The sequence below is a fragment of the Oreochromis aureus genome, linkage group 16, assembly GCF_013358895.1.
Source record: "Oreochromis aureus strain Israel breed Guangdong linkage group 16, ZZ_aureus, whole genome shotgun sequence".
NCBI lineage: Eukaryota > Metazoa > Chordata > Actinopteri > Cichliformes > Cichlidae > Oreochromis > Oreochromis aureus.
In genome coordinates, this window is record NC_052957.1 from 32,871,616 (window position 1) to 32,884,701 (window position 13,086).

The 13,086-nt window shown below is 40.5% G+C and overlaps 1 protein-coding gene across 2 annotated transcripts in view; it reads left to right on the forward strand.

Moving 5' to 3' along the window:
• The window catches only part of plcl1 (phospholipase C like 1), a 136,773-nt gene extending 127,338 nt beyond the window's left edge, over positions 1-9,435 (forward strand). For both annotated transcript variants that reach the window (XM_039599940.1, XM_039599941.1), the window contains exons 10-12: positions 2,272-2,347; positions 2,971-3,080; positions 4,885-9,435. In XM_039599940.1, the coding sequence (XP_039455874.1) occupies positions 2,272-2,347; positions 2,971-3,080; positions 4,885-5,091 (393 nt within the window). In that variant the 3' untranslated portion in view covers positions 5,092-9,435. The remainder of the gene's footprint in view (positions 1-2,271; positions 2,348-2,970; positions 3,081-4,884) is intronic.
• Positions 9,436-13,086: the final 3,651 nt, after the last annotated feature.

The following is a 13,086-nucleotide window of genomic DNA, read 5'->3' on the forward strand; positions in this document are numbered from 1 at the left end:
AGCCCTGAGATTCCCAGGAGATTATCTGGAAGAAGAAAATGGTCACATTTAAATCAGGTAAAGGTTAGATCTTGTATGGCCCAGATACATAAGCAATGTGAAATGCCACATTTTAGAATACACTACACTAAAATATTGGGCCACACCTCTTAATCTTTGAATTCAGGTGTTTTTAGGCCCTTATATCCTTATATCTGCACAAAGTCAAACCCTGAGCAATGCAATCTTCCTTTGTAAACACTTATGAATAAATGAAATGTTGTAAATAGTCTGGGATGCTACCGCTGCAAAAAGTCAGTTTGTGAAATTTCTTCCCTAAATAGTCCATGATCAACGGTAAGTGGTATTATTGCATCAACCGGAGCATTCTGCTAGTTTGTACAAGTAAGAGCACTCGCAGAGCTACAAAATGACCTCGAGCTGGCCACTGGTATGAGTGTTTGGTCACAGGCAGGACAATGTTTGCCAAACCTGCTATGACCAAACAATCAGAAACAGACTTGAAGAGGTTGGCCTGAGGCCCAGGCACTCTTATATAAGCGCTGTACTCGACGCCTGGCACCGTGGAGCCCAGTTGGTATTTGCCATAGAATGCAAGAATTGGCAGATCCACCACTGGGTCCCTGTGTCTTTTACAGAGAGCAGGTTCATCCTGAGCACATGTGACAAATGTGGAAGGGTCTGGGTGTGCTTCGAACATTATCCTGCCTGTGATATCGTTCAGCATGACTGGTTTGGTGGTGGGTCAGTGATGGTCTTGGCAGGCATATCCATGGAGAGATTGCTTAGTTCTCTACACACTAGGCAACAGCACCTTGACTGACATTAGATATCCAGATAAAATCCTTGGACTCATTGTCAGAACCCCTACTGACGCATGGGTTCCTCTGACAATGCTCGGAATGAAGGAACTCCTCCCAAATCTGGACCATTGACTGGCCATCCTGGTCCCGATTTGGGAGGAGACCCCTTGACATCATCTGTTGTCTCATTAGGAGCATGCCCTGATATTTTCAGGCATGCATACAACCACATGTGGGCCATACAAACTACCATTTTAAGTGAAAATGGTGAAAATAGTGAAATTTTGACAAAATCAACTAGTCTGCTGCATATTTTTTTCACTTTAGGGGTGTCTTTGAATTCAGCCCTCTGCAAGTTGATAATTTTCATTTCCATGAAGCGATGTGGCCTAACACATTATTCAGTCCATATGAGTACAGATATTCAGCATTTCAGTTCAATGTGCTTTAGAGTAAACGTTTACACATTCCACAGAGAAAAAGAGGTAATGGAGGAGTTATTTCATCTGGCTTTAGAATAAACCAAACACATTTGAGAAAAAGAGTTACTGAGAGTTATTCATGACACTTTATTGAGTGCAGACAGGGTAATTTTACTGCTATTTTCCTGGCAGCATCCATAAAGTTTGGGACAAAGAACACTGTGGTAATGTTTTTCTCTTTACCATCATGACACAATCGGTGTCTCATCTTAAATAACTTGTGCCATCCATTTGGGCGTTAATTTAAGGGGTTTTACAAAACATTTACATGCACTGTTTATAAATTACAGCCATTTTTATCCCCAGCCCCCCAGTTTCAGATGTTCAAAATTAATGGGAGAATCTAACATGAATTTAAATATAAAAACGTTTTAATACCTGGAGAAAAAGCCATGTCCACCTGAACTCAAATATTGTGTTTCCTCCCGTGAAATGCTTCGATGTTGTGAAGTTGTTTTTTTCAACCATGGAAATAATTCTGTCTTCAAGCAGCTTCAGACCTTTTGGTGCACCACACTGACGATTCGGCCTAATCTCTCTCTCTGAAAGATTTGTTTTGTCTCTAATGATGGCCTCCTTCACCTGCCCTCACATCTCTTTGGGCATCATCTTTAAAATAACATTAATGTTACAGTGAAAAGCTTTAAAATACAAATTGAAGAGTTTGAATCAACTTCAGATATTATGTCCACTTCATTTGGCATGAAATACGAGCCAAAGGGCCTCACATGGCCACAAAACTACTTGTCAGTCAATTGTCCAATTAATTTGAACCTCTGAAAATGGAAGATGGGACACATATTCGTACACAGTTTGTAAAACCTCTTGGATTAAAGCTGAAAGTGCCTCTGCATATTACTGCAGTAGTAGCAATAACATTGATTACTTTTATGCCTTCTACATACTTGACATAGTATTTTTCATAAACCTTGAACATATAAAAGGACCAAAAAGTGAACATAGAAATTGTCTTGCTGTTTGTTCAGATGATTGCTGCCCAGAAACAGCTGATCGAGAATGCAGATGCAGTACAGGAGAGGATCGCTCAGGTGCAGAGGGAAGGTAAAGTATGCAGAGATGGATGAAAGGCTGCGTGGGCTGATGTGAGTGTCGTTTTGATCAGGTCTCATGAATAAAAGATCTGCAGCACGGGATATTCCCAAATTCTAACAAATCATCAAATAAGCAAGTCTGACTGAAACATCTAACAGGAGAGCTTAATTAGGGTGACTCCTCAGAGAATGGCTCTGCGAGTAAACAGCTTTGCATGTGGTGGTTGTAGCACTCTCAGTGTGGGTGTCTGATTAGAAAGAAACCAAAGACAAGCTCCTTTTTCTTCATACTTTTTCAAAATTCGGTTCCCTTGAGGGACATATTTACAAAAGTATCTCTGTTTGAAATGTTGTTTACAATAAGTCAGCTGTTCTGTCTCACATTTGTACTGGATTTTCTGAACAGCTTATTTTCCAGCATGTTTTTGCCTTTGGATGATTGACCTTTATGTGTCAGTGCTTTTGCTTTTACCTAAACATGTCAGTCTAGTATATGACAACACACCCATAACTGTAACTGGGATAGCTGAGGGAAATCATCCGTATGCTTGACAGCTGTATTTCACCTGAATTTGATTTGCTGATTCCCAAGCTGCTCTGCCTCAATAATGCTCCTGCTTTCGTGCTTCACAGGAATGGACTTCCATGAGGATCTCTCTCGGCTTGGAGAGAAGGAAGGACTAAAGGGTCGCAAGCTTAACAAAGCCGTGGAGAGTTTCATCTGGAACATTACTGTACTTAAGGTATAGGAAGGAAGAACATAAATAAATAGAAACAGCACAGACACTGAAAAATGTATCTGTAATTTCAGAAGACAAAGAGTGACAATAGCCCGACTTAAGGCTGGACGAGGCCTTTACAGACCGGACGCGTAGACTTCGTGCAGATATTTTGTTTGTTGAAAATATTTCTGGACTCACTTGCTAATGCAGCCATTGACACTGAGCATGTAATTTCACAGGACGAATTTTCAGCATTTCAGCTTGATTTTTGACGATTTTTTGAATACAATAAACAGATCTGACCAATCAGACCACAGCATTTGGCGAAAGTACGCTTGTAGCTCAGAAAGAGCATTGGTACTAAATATACATGTACAATGATATGGAAATAATACAGTTTTATAGTATTATTATATTATTATTATTATTTATACTATAATGATACTTTTTTAGCTCAGGCACACAGATAGATGCAGCTTGAGCTCCTGGATCAGCTTCTTCTCATGAGGATTGGATGGATGCAGAATATCTGTGCCGTACTTTTCTTGTTTAAAAACCATCAGGGCCAGCTCATCGTAGCTAGATGTCGACTTCTTTTTTTAAATTTTTTAAGGACATATTTCCTGTAACAATGCAATGTGTTCAGTGTGTGTATATACACTGAACACGTGTGTATATATGTTACGAAAAATTCATGATTTGCTGTTGCTTTTTCACAGTGCGCTCGGTCTCGGCCTTAGGTCCTTAAAGACTCTTGGCTCAGTCTTGGTTCTGCATGATGTCAATCAGAGGCAGCCAATCAGAAGAAAGTTGATGTAAAGAAAGAGGAAGAGAGTTAATTCTACAATCACACTCGGTCAGGCAGTGGTTGAGCCACAACCTCATAGATTTGAAACACCAATTCCTCCACAATTAATGATGTAATTCAGGGGTGTCTAACTCCAGGCCTCGAGGGCCGGTGTCCTGCAGGTTTCAGATGTGTCCTTGATCAGACACAGCTGATTTAAATGGCTAAATGACCTCCTCAACATGTCTTGAAGTTCTCCAGAGGCCTGGTAACGAACTAATCATTTGATTCAGGTGTGTTGATCCAGGGTGAGATCTAAAACCTGCAGGACACCGGCCCTCGAGGCCTGGAGTTGCCCACCCCTGATGTAGTTGCTGCAGGACATCAGTATAACTGCAAAATGACACTTTTCATAAAGGAATAGAACCAGAATAGAACCAGCTGAGTCGAGTCCTCGATTACAAATGTGTCGACAATCTCTCTGCGTTTAAGAATTGGCTGCAGTCAGTTTGAGTCGGACCGTGACTGTAGACAGGTTGGCTCTCACTTTGAGACCTGTGCGATCGCCTTGCAATCGGAAGCGGTCCAAGACGTTGAGCGTGCGGCTGAGGGCGTGTCTTAGCATGACTACGTGCATTCAATCATCAAATTTTAAAAAAAGCAATGCAATCACCGGGCAAACTCCACATTTTCCTTGTTGCAAGGAGGCTTCTATCTTATTTTCACTCTTGCTGAGCCATAAGGCAGCTTGTTTTAGACAGAGCCGAACCAACGCCAAGAACGAGATAAATAAGGATTCATCTTTTTTGGAGCTGGGATCGCGCAGAGCTGCTACAGGGGAGACCAAGAATAAACATATGGAGCCTGAAATGAGCAGAATATGTCATCTTTTTACATACGAGGAGAATTCCCCCCAACACCTCCTGCATACACCCGTCCCTAATAACAAAAGACTATAAAACTCATTTAAATGCTACCTTTTGCTTTCATGACTTTGCAGGTATGAGTCAGACTCACGCGTCTTCCTTTGTGCTGCAGGGACAGAGCGATCTGTTACGTGGGGCTAAGATGGATTCTCTGGATGCCCTGAGGCAGCTGGCTCTGGCCTGTGAAGCCTGTGGACTCACCTCCTCCTCCTCTTCCTCCAATTCCTCCTCCTCCAATTTCTCCACAGCTGAGCTGCACTACTCCTCCCACCCCCTGTCTGGCCGCCGAAGCAGCACACACGGCAACGGACGCATCTGAGACCCACCTGCCCACCCCCCACCCCCCGGGTCCAACACACTGCCAAAGATGAAAAGGGAGTGAAAATAGTAATTACAGAGGATAGCAGACAGAAAAAAGAAAAGACAAACCTGGACCTGGGTGTGTAAAGCAACAGATTAGACTGGAGGATTTTCTCTATGGTAGAGTGTACTCCTGTATACAGTGCAGTAAATGTGTAGACTAAAGCCTTACGGTGAGTCCAGCCTGCAGAGAGGCTCCTCATGAATGTCTGCCGGTGGAAGAAAAACGTTCCACACAGGAACTTAATTTTCTGAGAGCTTAATTCAGCATTTAAAAATCAGCAGTTTCTTCCTCATTAAAGAGGAAATCAGAGACAACTTATTAGTAGTTTGTGACACTGGGGCCACTGACGATGACGGTCATATTACTGGTGTTTCATTTCAGAGGTGAAGTTTTGGAAAGGAGCGAATGTAGAGCTGTTACTTTGGCTTGTCCCTTGGGAAGGCAGCAAAATTGCCTGTGTGTGTTGGAAATGGTGGAAAGGTGCAATAACAGATTGAGAAAACCTCACAGGTGGAGAGTTGCTGATTACGTTAGCCTAGACTTTTAGTATTTTTAAGTCACAAAAATGTGTGGTACTTTTGCTTTTAGACGTAGCTGCAGAAATGTTTGCAGTTGCTTAATATTTAAAAGGACAACTGAGGTTTAATCGAGTTAGGATGACCACAGATCAAGTAGAGTATATACTAACATGACTGACTGTTAGTGTTGTGATCACTAACCTCTGTCCTCTCACCTGAATAGTGGAAGTATCCTTTTTCTGACTCGTTCTCCTTCTTAAAAAGCATAGCAGCGTCTGCCTAATTTCTTCACAGCTTTCGAACAAAATGAGCTTCAGATGGAGAAAAAGGATCTTATCTCAAATATGAAGGTTTATTAATGAGGTTTGGGAGTTTGGAAAGGTTGCAGGTCAAATCAATCCAGCCATTTGTGTGATTTATCGCTTCTTTCCAGACTGCAATCTCTTAACCTCTGTAGGCCTTATCTGGCCTGTTTGAGGATTAATGCACTTACTAGTTGCCCTTGTAACTCCGAGTACACTCACACATTTCCCCTTCTGGTTTGTGTGTTTGTGCAAAGAAAGCACCAGAAGCTTGCACACACACAGGTTCTTATTATCTCCACGCAATGGCCTGTGGGACTGTTGGCATTTGTTGTTTGTTAGTGCGGTAATTGGAGAGGATGTGTATGTAGTACTGCATGTCTGCTGTGTGGATCTCGTTACCACCTGACTATACTGACATGTGGTGTAATGAAAGCTCAGAGTCTGTGGAGGAAGAGCGGCTTCCTGCAGCTTGGATGAAATTTACTACACTGGTGTAGCAATAATAGTAATACACAAAGACTGTACAACTCAACAATAGAATGAACTCAGTTATAAAAGTAATCAACTAAAACACATGTGGTATGATGTGTGGCAGGGGCTGCTCATGGTTGTGTCAGTGATGGTGTCCTTCTGTGTCTCTGAGCATTAACATGTGCTTCTTTTTAACACAGCGAAACTTGTTCTTAAACTCTGCTGTTGTATCTGTCTCTGGTAATGCTGGGTTTTAACCAAACTCCATAGAAGTGAGGCTCAGCAGCACATGGGACCAATCTAGCATGACTCCAGAAACTCTCAGCTCAAGCTTTCTAAGAGTGACATGTCCTAAACTGGACCTGTTCCACTCCAGAACTCTAGTAGACTGGCTTTCGTGATTTATGGTAAATAAAAATAATCCTTATTTGTCTTATAAAGTTGTTTCACTTTCCTTTGACCAGCTGCCCTTTGCAGACTTCTGTGCTCAAAGAGCTGTGTGCCTCAAATGACCATATTAGGTAAATCCTGTCCTGTCTCATAGCCTGTCACACAGAGCCAAGAGTAGAAAAACTGTGTGAAACAGAGAATGTAGAGCAGACGCTTACTCACTTATATTTGGCCACATTTAATAAGAGCAGCCACCACTGGGACCATAATGGCAGAAAATAAGAGAAAAACACAATAGGTACCTTTGCAAACAACACTGTTTTCTTAATTTTGTTTGAGATACAATAAAAATCACATCTTAGTTCTGCTGGATTGACTTGTGATTGTAATCCAGTGCCGACCAACTTAAATCCCACCTCCGTGTTTGAAGGAGGAGGCATCTTAACCTAACTTAAGACTAAAAGACATTTTGAATGTTTCTTTTGCCCTTTCAGGAGAGCAGGGCCACGGCTAAATATTGGAGCTTAACAGCCGGTGGCATTTTTAGAGTAGACATGATATAATGAGAAGCACAGGGTTTACTAACTTAGTCCTGTGCTGACGTGTATGTGCAAAGCTACTGTATCTTCTGAATGAGTCTGCCGTGTTTTGTAATAACCTCCTTCTTACCCCCTACTTCTCTCCATCCTCTTGTTCCTGCTGCTCTTCCCGAGACTCCAGGTGGGCAGTGACAGAGCTGGTGTACTGAGTCATAGCCACAGGAGGAAGCTGACCTAATAACATTTCCATGTTTTTCTTTGGGTGTGTGTGTGTGTGCGTGCCTGTGAAAGGGCTTCACAAAGTAGAAAACAAATAATGGCGAGAGAGCAAAGGTTGCAGAATAGAAGAAGCGTCTGATATTGGCTGCATGTGCGGGTCGGTGGGCACACCTGCAGAGTTTCGTAATTGGCTGGGAGCAGTAGACATGGTGACAGCGCCTGCTGTTTGGGTCTATTAATAACACTCTGACTCACTGGAGGCTTCAAGATGTGAGTTTGTGCTGGAGCGCTTATGTTTGTCACCATACAACGGTGCCCTAATTCCTGACCCGATCATACTGGTTCTCGGTCGCTGGTGTTTCGGGTCCTCTGTGGAGGATCACTGCCCCCAAGAGGCAAGTTTGTAAATGCTTTCATAGGGTCATAGGAGGTGTTGACTGCCTAGAGCTCTCCAGGACTGCAGGGAGGATCCCTCTGCATTAATGGTCTGTGAGCTGCAGGTAAACAAACCACAGTACTAGCTTTCCTCCTGACTAGAATGAGACGCAGTAAAGCAGGTTGCTCAGTTTACCTGTGCCCAGCTAAGTTAAGCTTATCCTTGGAATAACTCATCATATCAAAAAGTATTTACATCCCACGGAAATTGTTTGTTTTAATATATTTGGACAAGTAAACACTAGATGAGCTTTGAAACTCATCTGGTGTTTAAAAACACAGGGTTTAAAAACTTATTAGGCTGTTTGCTGATGTGTTTGTGCACAGGTGATGTTACTGTCCATCTTAGAGGACTCCACGCCGAAAATTAACACTTTTTATTCAACATAAAGTATGTAAACTTCAGCATCTGAAGTTAGTATTGATAAATGATAAATGGAGTGGTAATTTGCTACTCTAACTGTGCACAAAGCACTTTTATTGCCCCCCTTTTGTCTGCTAGCTCATTCCATAACCCTCATTCCTTCTTTTTTAATTGTTTCTATTCTTTTTCATCACCTCGTCAAAAGGGCCTTGCATGCATTCCAATCAGTCTCTGATCTCACACATAATTAATAGCTGAATCAGTGTCTGGAATCGACAGTCCCTAAGGTAGTGAAGCAACCCCAAACCGATTATTTCCACCTCCATAGTTCTCATGAGGTTCTTCTTCCGAAGCTGCCTTTGGTCATTCCTGATACAATGACTGAGCAACTCAGCCAGGTTTGTTCTCAACTTCTTTTTCAAACAGTAAACACTTTTTGTGGCGCTATTAGTCGCGAGACTTAAAATCCTGGTTTGTCTTTGCATGAAATGGTGTATATAATATCATAATATCATATCATATAAGTTGGAAAACACATGAAATCAATTGCCAGATTTGTAGACATTCACAACTGTGAGTATGATGGCAAAGTCTTCAGGAGCAAAGAGAACAGCAGAACGATAAAAATGGGAGCTCCTAATGTTATGGACATTACGTTTTCTATGATGGAACTGACAAAAACAAAAAGAAAATAATAATTTTAAGTTTTACTTCTTTTAAAATAGCCCCTGTATTATTATTTTTTTACTGTTTCACCTTCAAATGTTTGCTTAAGTAAGTAAGTAAGTAAGTAAAATTTTATTTATATAGCACATTTCTAGATAAAAGATCACAAAGTGCTTCACAAGGTATAAAACAGAAGCAGTCCAAAGTTAACAAAATGCTTGTCCAAATATATCAAAAAGAACTTTTATGAAGATCATAAACTTTTCTGTGACGTAATGAGTTTTATGCTCTATTTAAAAAGCCCGTGATCACTGAGCTGATGCATTGAACAAAGGCAGTATGTAAGCCAAGAAAAATTGCGGCGTGTCAGGAATCTGCACCTGAGCCCACATGTGTACACTGTAAAAAAGAAAATGTTGAGAAAACGTAAAATTTCAAGGCAACATGATGCAAGAGATTTTTGAGTTTTCTCAACTTTTGCCAACTGTTGTTGACTCAACTAAGATTTACAAGTTCTGCCAACTTGGATCTTCTTGTTCACCTAATTAGGATAATCCTGGAAGTCTAACGAAGAAATTCTGGTTTCAATGCCATGTATTTCTGCCTTCACCAAACACAGATATTCTTGTTGAGTAATCATACAATTCTTACTCCAGTGAGTTGAAAATTTACCTATATAAACAAAGGAAAATGTATGTTGTTATTATACTTGAAAAAACACTTAATAAATAGATATAGAATAAAACAAAGCACAATTCAATGTTATCTAAAAGCTTATTTATTTTGTTCAACAGTCTTTTCAGTACATTTCAGAATGTCATGGGTAGTAGGGTGAATTTCTGTTAAAAAAAAAAAAAAAAAAAGAAAAGAAAAGAAATAACAAACAAACAAAAACGTGTTGCCAGTTTCTTTTTGGGTGCTTTGAGCACCCCAGCAGAGAACGTTAAAATTCCAGAGTCCAGAACCAAAAAGAAAAGTGTCCAGCAACTTAATAATTCATGCACACACACCCTGACCGTCTTGTAAAAGCTGAACATAACTATTGCACATTAAATAGGGTAGTGCCACAAACGATTGCCTATGTACCCAGACATTGACATTTTACACAGGCTTACTATGATGAACTATGGAAGTTAAAAGTTCTTAGAAATGTTACCATCAATGAAGAGGAAACTAACACTATAACAAATCTTTTAAAATACTACAAGACAAATTTTCACCATATATTCTCAACAATACAGATTCATCTGACTAAAATTTACATTTCGAATAATGATTTATCCACTTCACCTTCATATTGTCCCGACCAGGCCAAAATAAGATGGCCTGAATTGCTTCAAAGGTAAAAACTCATCTGCTTTGGATAATCAATGTTGAGGGCATACAGAAGGCCAAAGAGGTGTGCCAGGCAGCAGAGAGATCTGGAATGTTATGTAGCACAATGTCCCCTTCCAACACAACTGCATGTTCTCGCACAGACGTATCAGCATCGTCATCTTGTAGGATGGTGAGGATGGCAACTGATGCACCGTTCAACACTGGTTCCAAAATGTCAGTGTCCTGAAGAAAAGTAAAATATGAATTATTGAAAGCTAAGAAAAACTAAAGACAAAACAAATTTCTAAAGATTTTAACTTTAACCTCTATACCATGCTGGTCGTTTGACCCATGGAGGTTTTAAGAAGAAAAAGCTTATTTTCTTTTAATTAATGCCACCTTGTGAGTTTTGTACAAAAATATTTTCTGCTATGGAACAACCACTAACAATGCCCAGCTGCTGCTCAGCAGAAAAAAAGGAGTGAGTGTTATGACAACTGCAATCCCCACTATAAAATTATCTGGACTGCACTGAGAAAGTGTACATTTCCATTTTGGATAAACTCATCCTTTAAAAACATCTCATAGCAATTAGTTTTACTTGCATTACTTTTTTTGTACTTACTAAGCACTTCAGGAAAACCTCTGTTGCATCTTCTCTTGAGGAAAATGGGCGGGCCTCTCAGTGCCCGTTGGACACAGTGTTGGATGTCTAAAGAGTATTCAGTGGAAAACAAGAATTTCAATTAGTGAAGTAACATGGTGTACTATACACAATGCAAAATCAGAACTCTCATAGTAATGAAAGTAAAGCACAGGTCAGACCCAGCAACACGCAAAACGCACACACCCCAAAAAAAACAACAACACCATGTTAACAATTTTACTTTGTTTTACAAATTAAATAAAATACTGCCAAATAAGAACAAAGCAATGACTCATGACATTCATTTTACTGACATGTCCACTGATGTGTTTTGTTTGAAGCCAACATCTTTTCAGTTTCTGTTAAGAGAAAAGTATACTCTCTTCTAAAATGTCAGATAAAGGAGCACTTCACTCACCTGTTCATCAAGTTTATCCAGGAGGTCTTCCATCTCCTCACCAAGAGCTCCCTTCTTAGACCAGTACAGTTTCAGCAGGCCAGGCACAACTTTGTCAAGGGATGCATTGAAGGTCCCCAGGAGGTCTTTGCTTGTGATCCGATGAAATTTTCAGATATCTAAACAATACATTCACCAAAATATTGTCATTTATTCAGCACAGAAAATTCCTGGGTAGCTGTCTTGGACAGTCTGCACCATGTTATATGCCTGACTGTGTTATCAACAGCAAAACCTACCTACTTCAAAAATCTCTCATGAATACGTCTTTTGCACAGGAATAGAAACACCCCCACAAAACCCAGTATCAATATGAAAATACATATTATGTTCTAAGTTGCACCAAAATCTGTGACCAATCAGATTCTGTGACCTGCCTTAGTATTCTTTCCTAACAATCTCAGACTATAGAAGTCCTATTTCTAGCACAAAAGAAAAAAAATACATGCTAAGTCAAAATTATGAGATTGCCTTTCTGTTTCACAATTTCGATTGAGCATGGGGACTCTTGTACTGGCAGAAATGTTCAGGGTAAGGATTTCAATATAACACTGGCAAGGGCCTTGACTGGAGTGGTAGCACAAGATAATAAAGTACGGTATTTGCTGGGGTAATGCATTACCCCAGCAAATACCGTACTGCTTCAATATAAGTATAAATCATGCCCAATTTGAATAATAATTAAATTATAAATAAATTAGGACAGTCTTACCTACTCAGAGGAAAACAGCGCAGGTCATCTCTCCTGGACCTCAGATACCATAGGCTGACACTCCACGACCTCTCTCCGCCTGAGAGAAAATGTTTGCAATAATGAAACATTTCAATATAATGTAGAAAAAAAAACGAGAAAAAAAAAGTTACGGATCGGACTCCCCGATCCTTACTGCGCATGTGCAAAGTCGGACCGTACAGATCGCGTCTACCCGTGGAATTGTACATAAAATCAATACTCCACCAACAAAAAGGCTCTCAAAACAATACAATACTTTCCACAGCTTTGAAGGATGGGTCAGGTGTATCTTCGTGGCCCACCTATGCCAGAAACTAGAATCGCCCAGCAGATTCTAGTTTCAAACAATAATGGCAGCCACTTAGTTTTAATATTACTCTTATTACTCTTTCTGGGTCACAAAGTAAACTTTTAAGGTATTTTCAGGCGAGAATGTAGCTGTGTAAATTTCAAATATCTGCTCAGTTTATTAAGACAACACATTTTTGCAAAAATGCTTCTACGTTTTGGAGACGTCTGTTACCACCAGCTTCGATAGGTAGCTGGGGATTCAAGGCTCGCTAGAGCAGCGAGAACAGCGAACTCCTGGCATATCATTTTCAACCCCGCGCGCGGTCCTTCGCTAGCTTAAACATGATATATAAGTCCCTTAGATGACTTAAATATGTTATTGTTTGGCTTTTTCAGTGCTTTACTCGTTCCACCCTCCTGGGTCCTCAGGAGGATGCAGCCTAGCGCTTGTAGAAAATCCTAATAACAGATGTCATTAGCTTACCTGCTAGGGCAAATGGCGGCAACTCCCGCACCTGTCCAAAAAATGGTCAAATAATACACTCCAACTTCAGACCAGGTAAAATCCGTAATGGTCGAAAAAATTGTAATTTTCATCC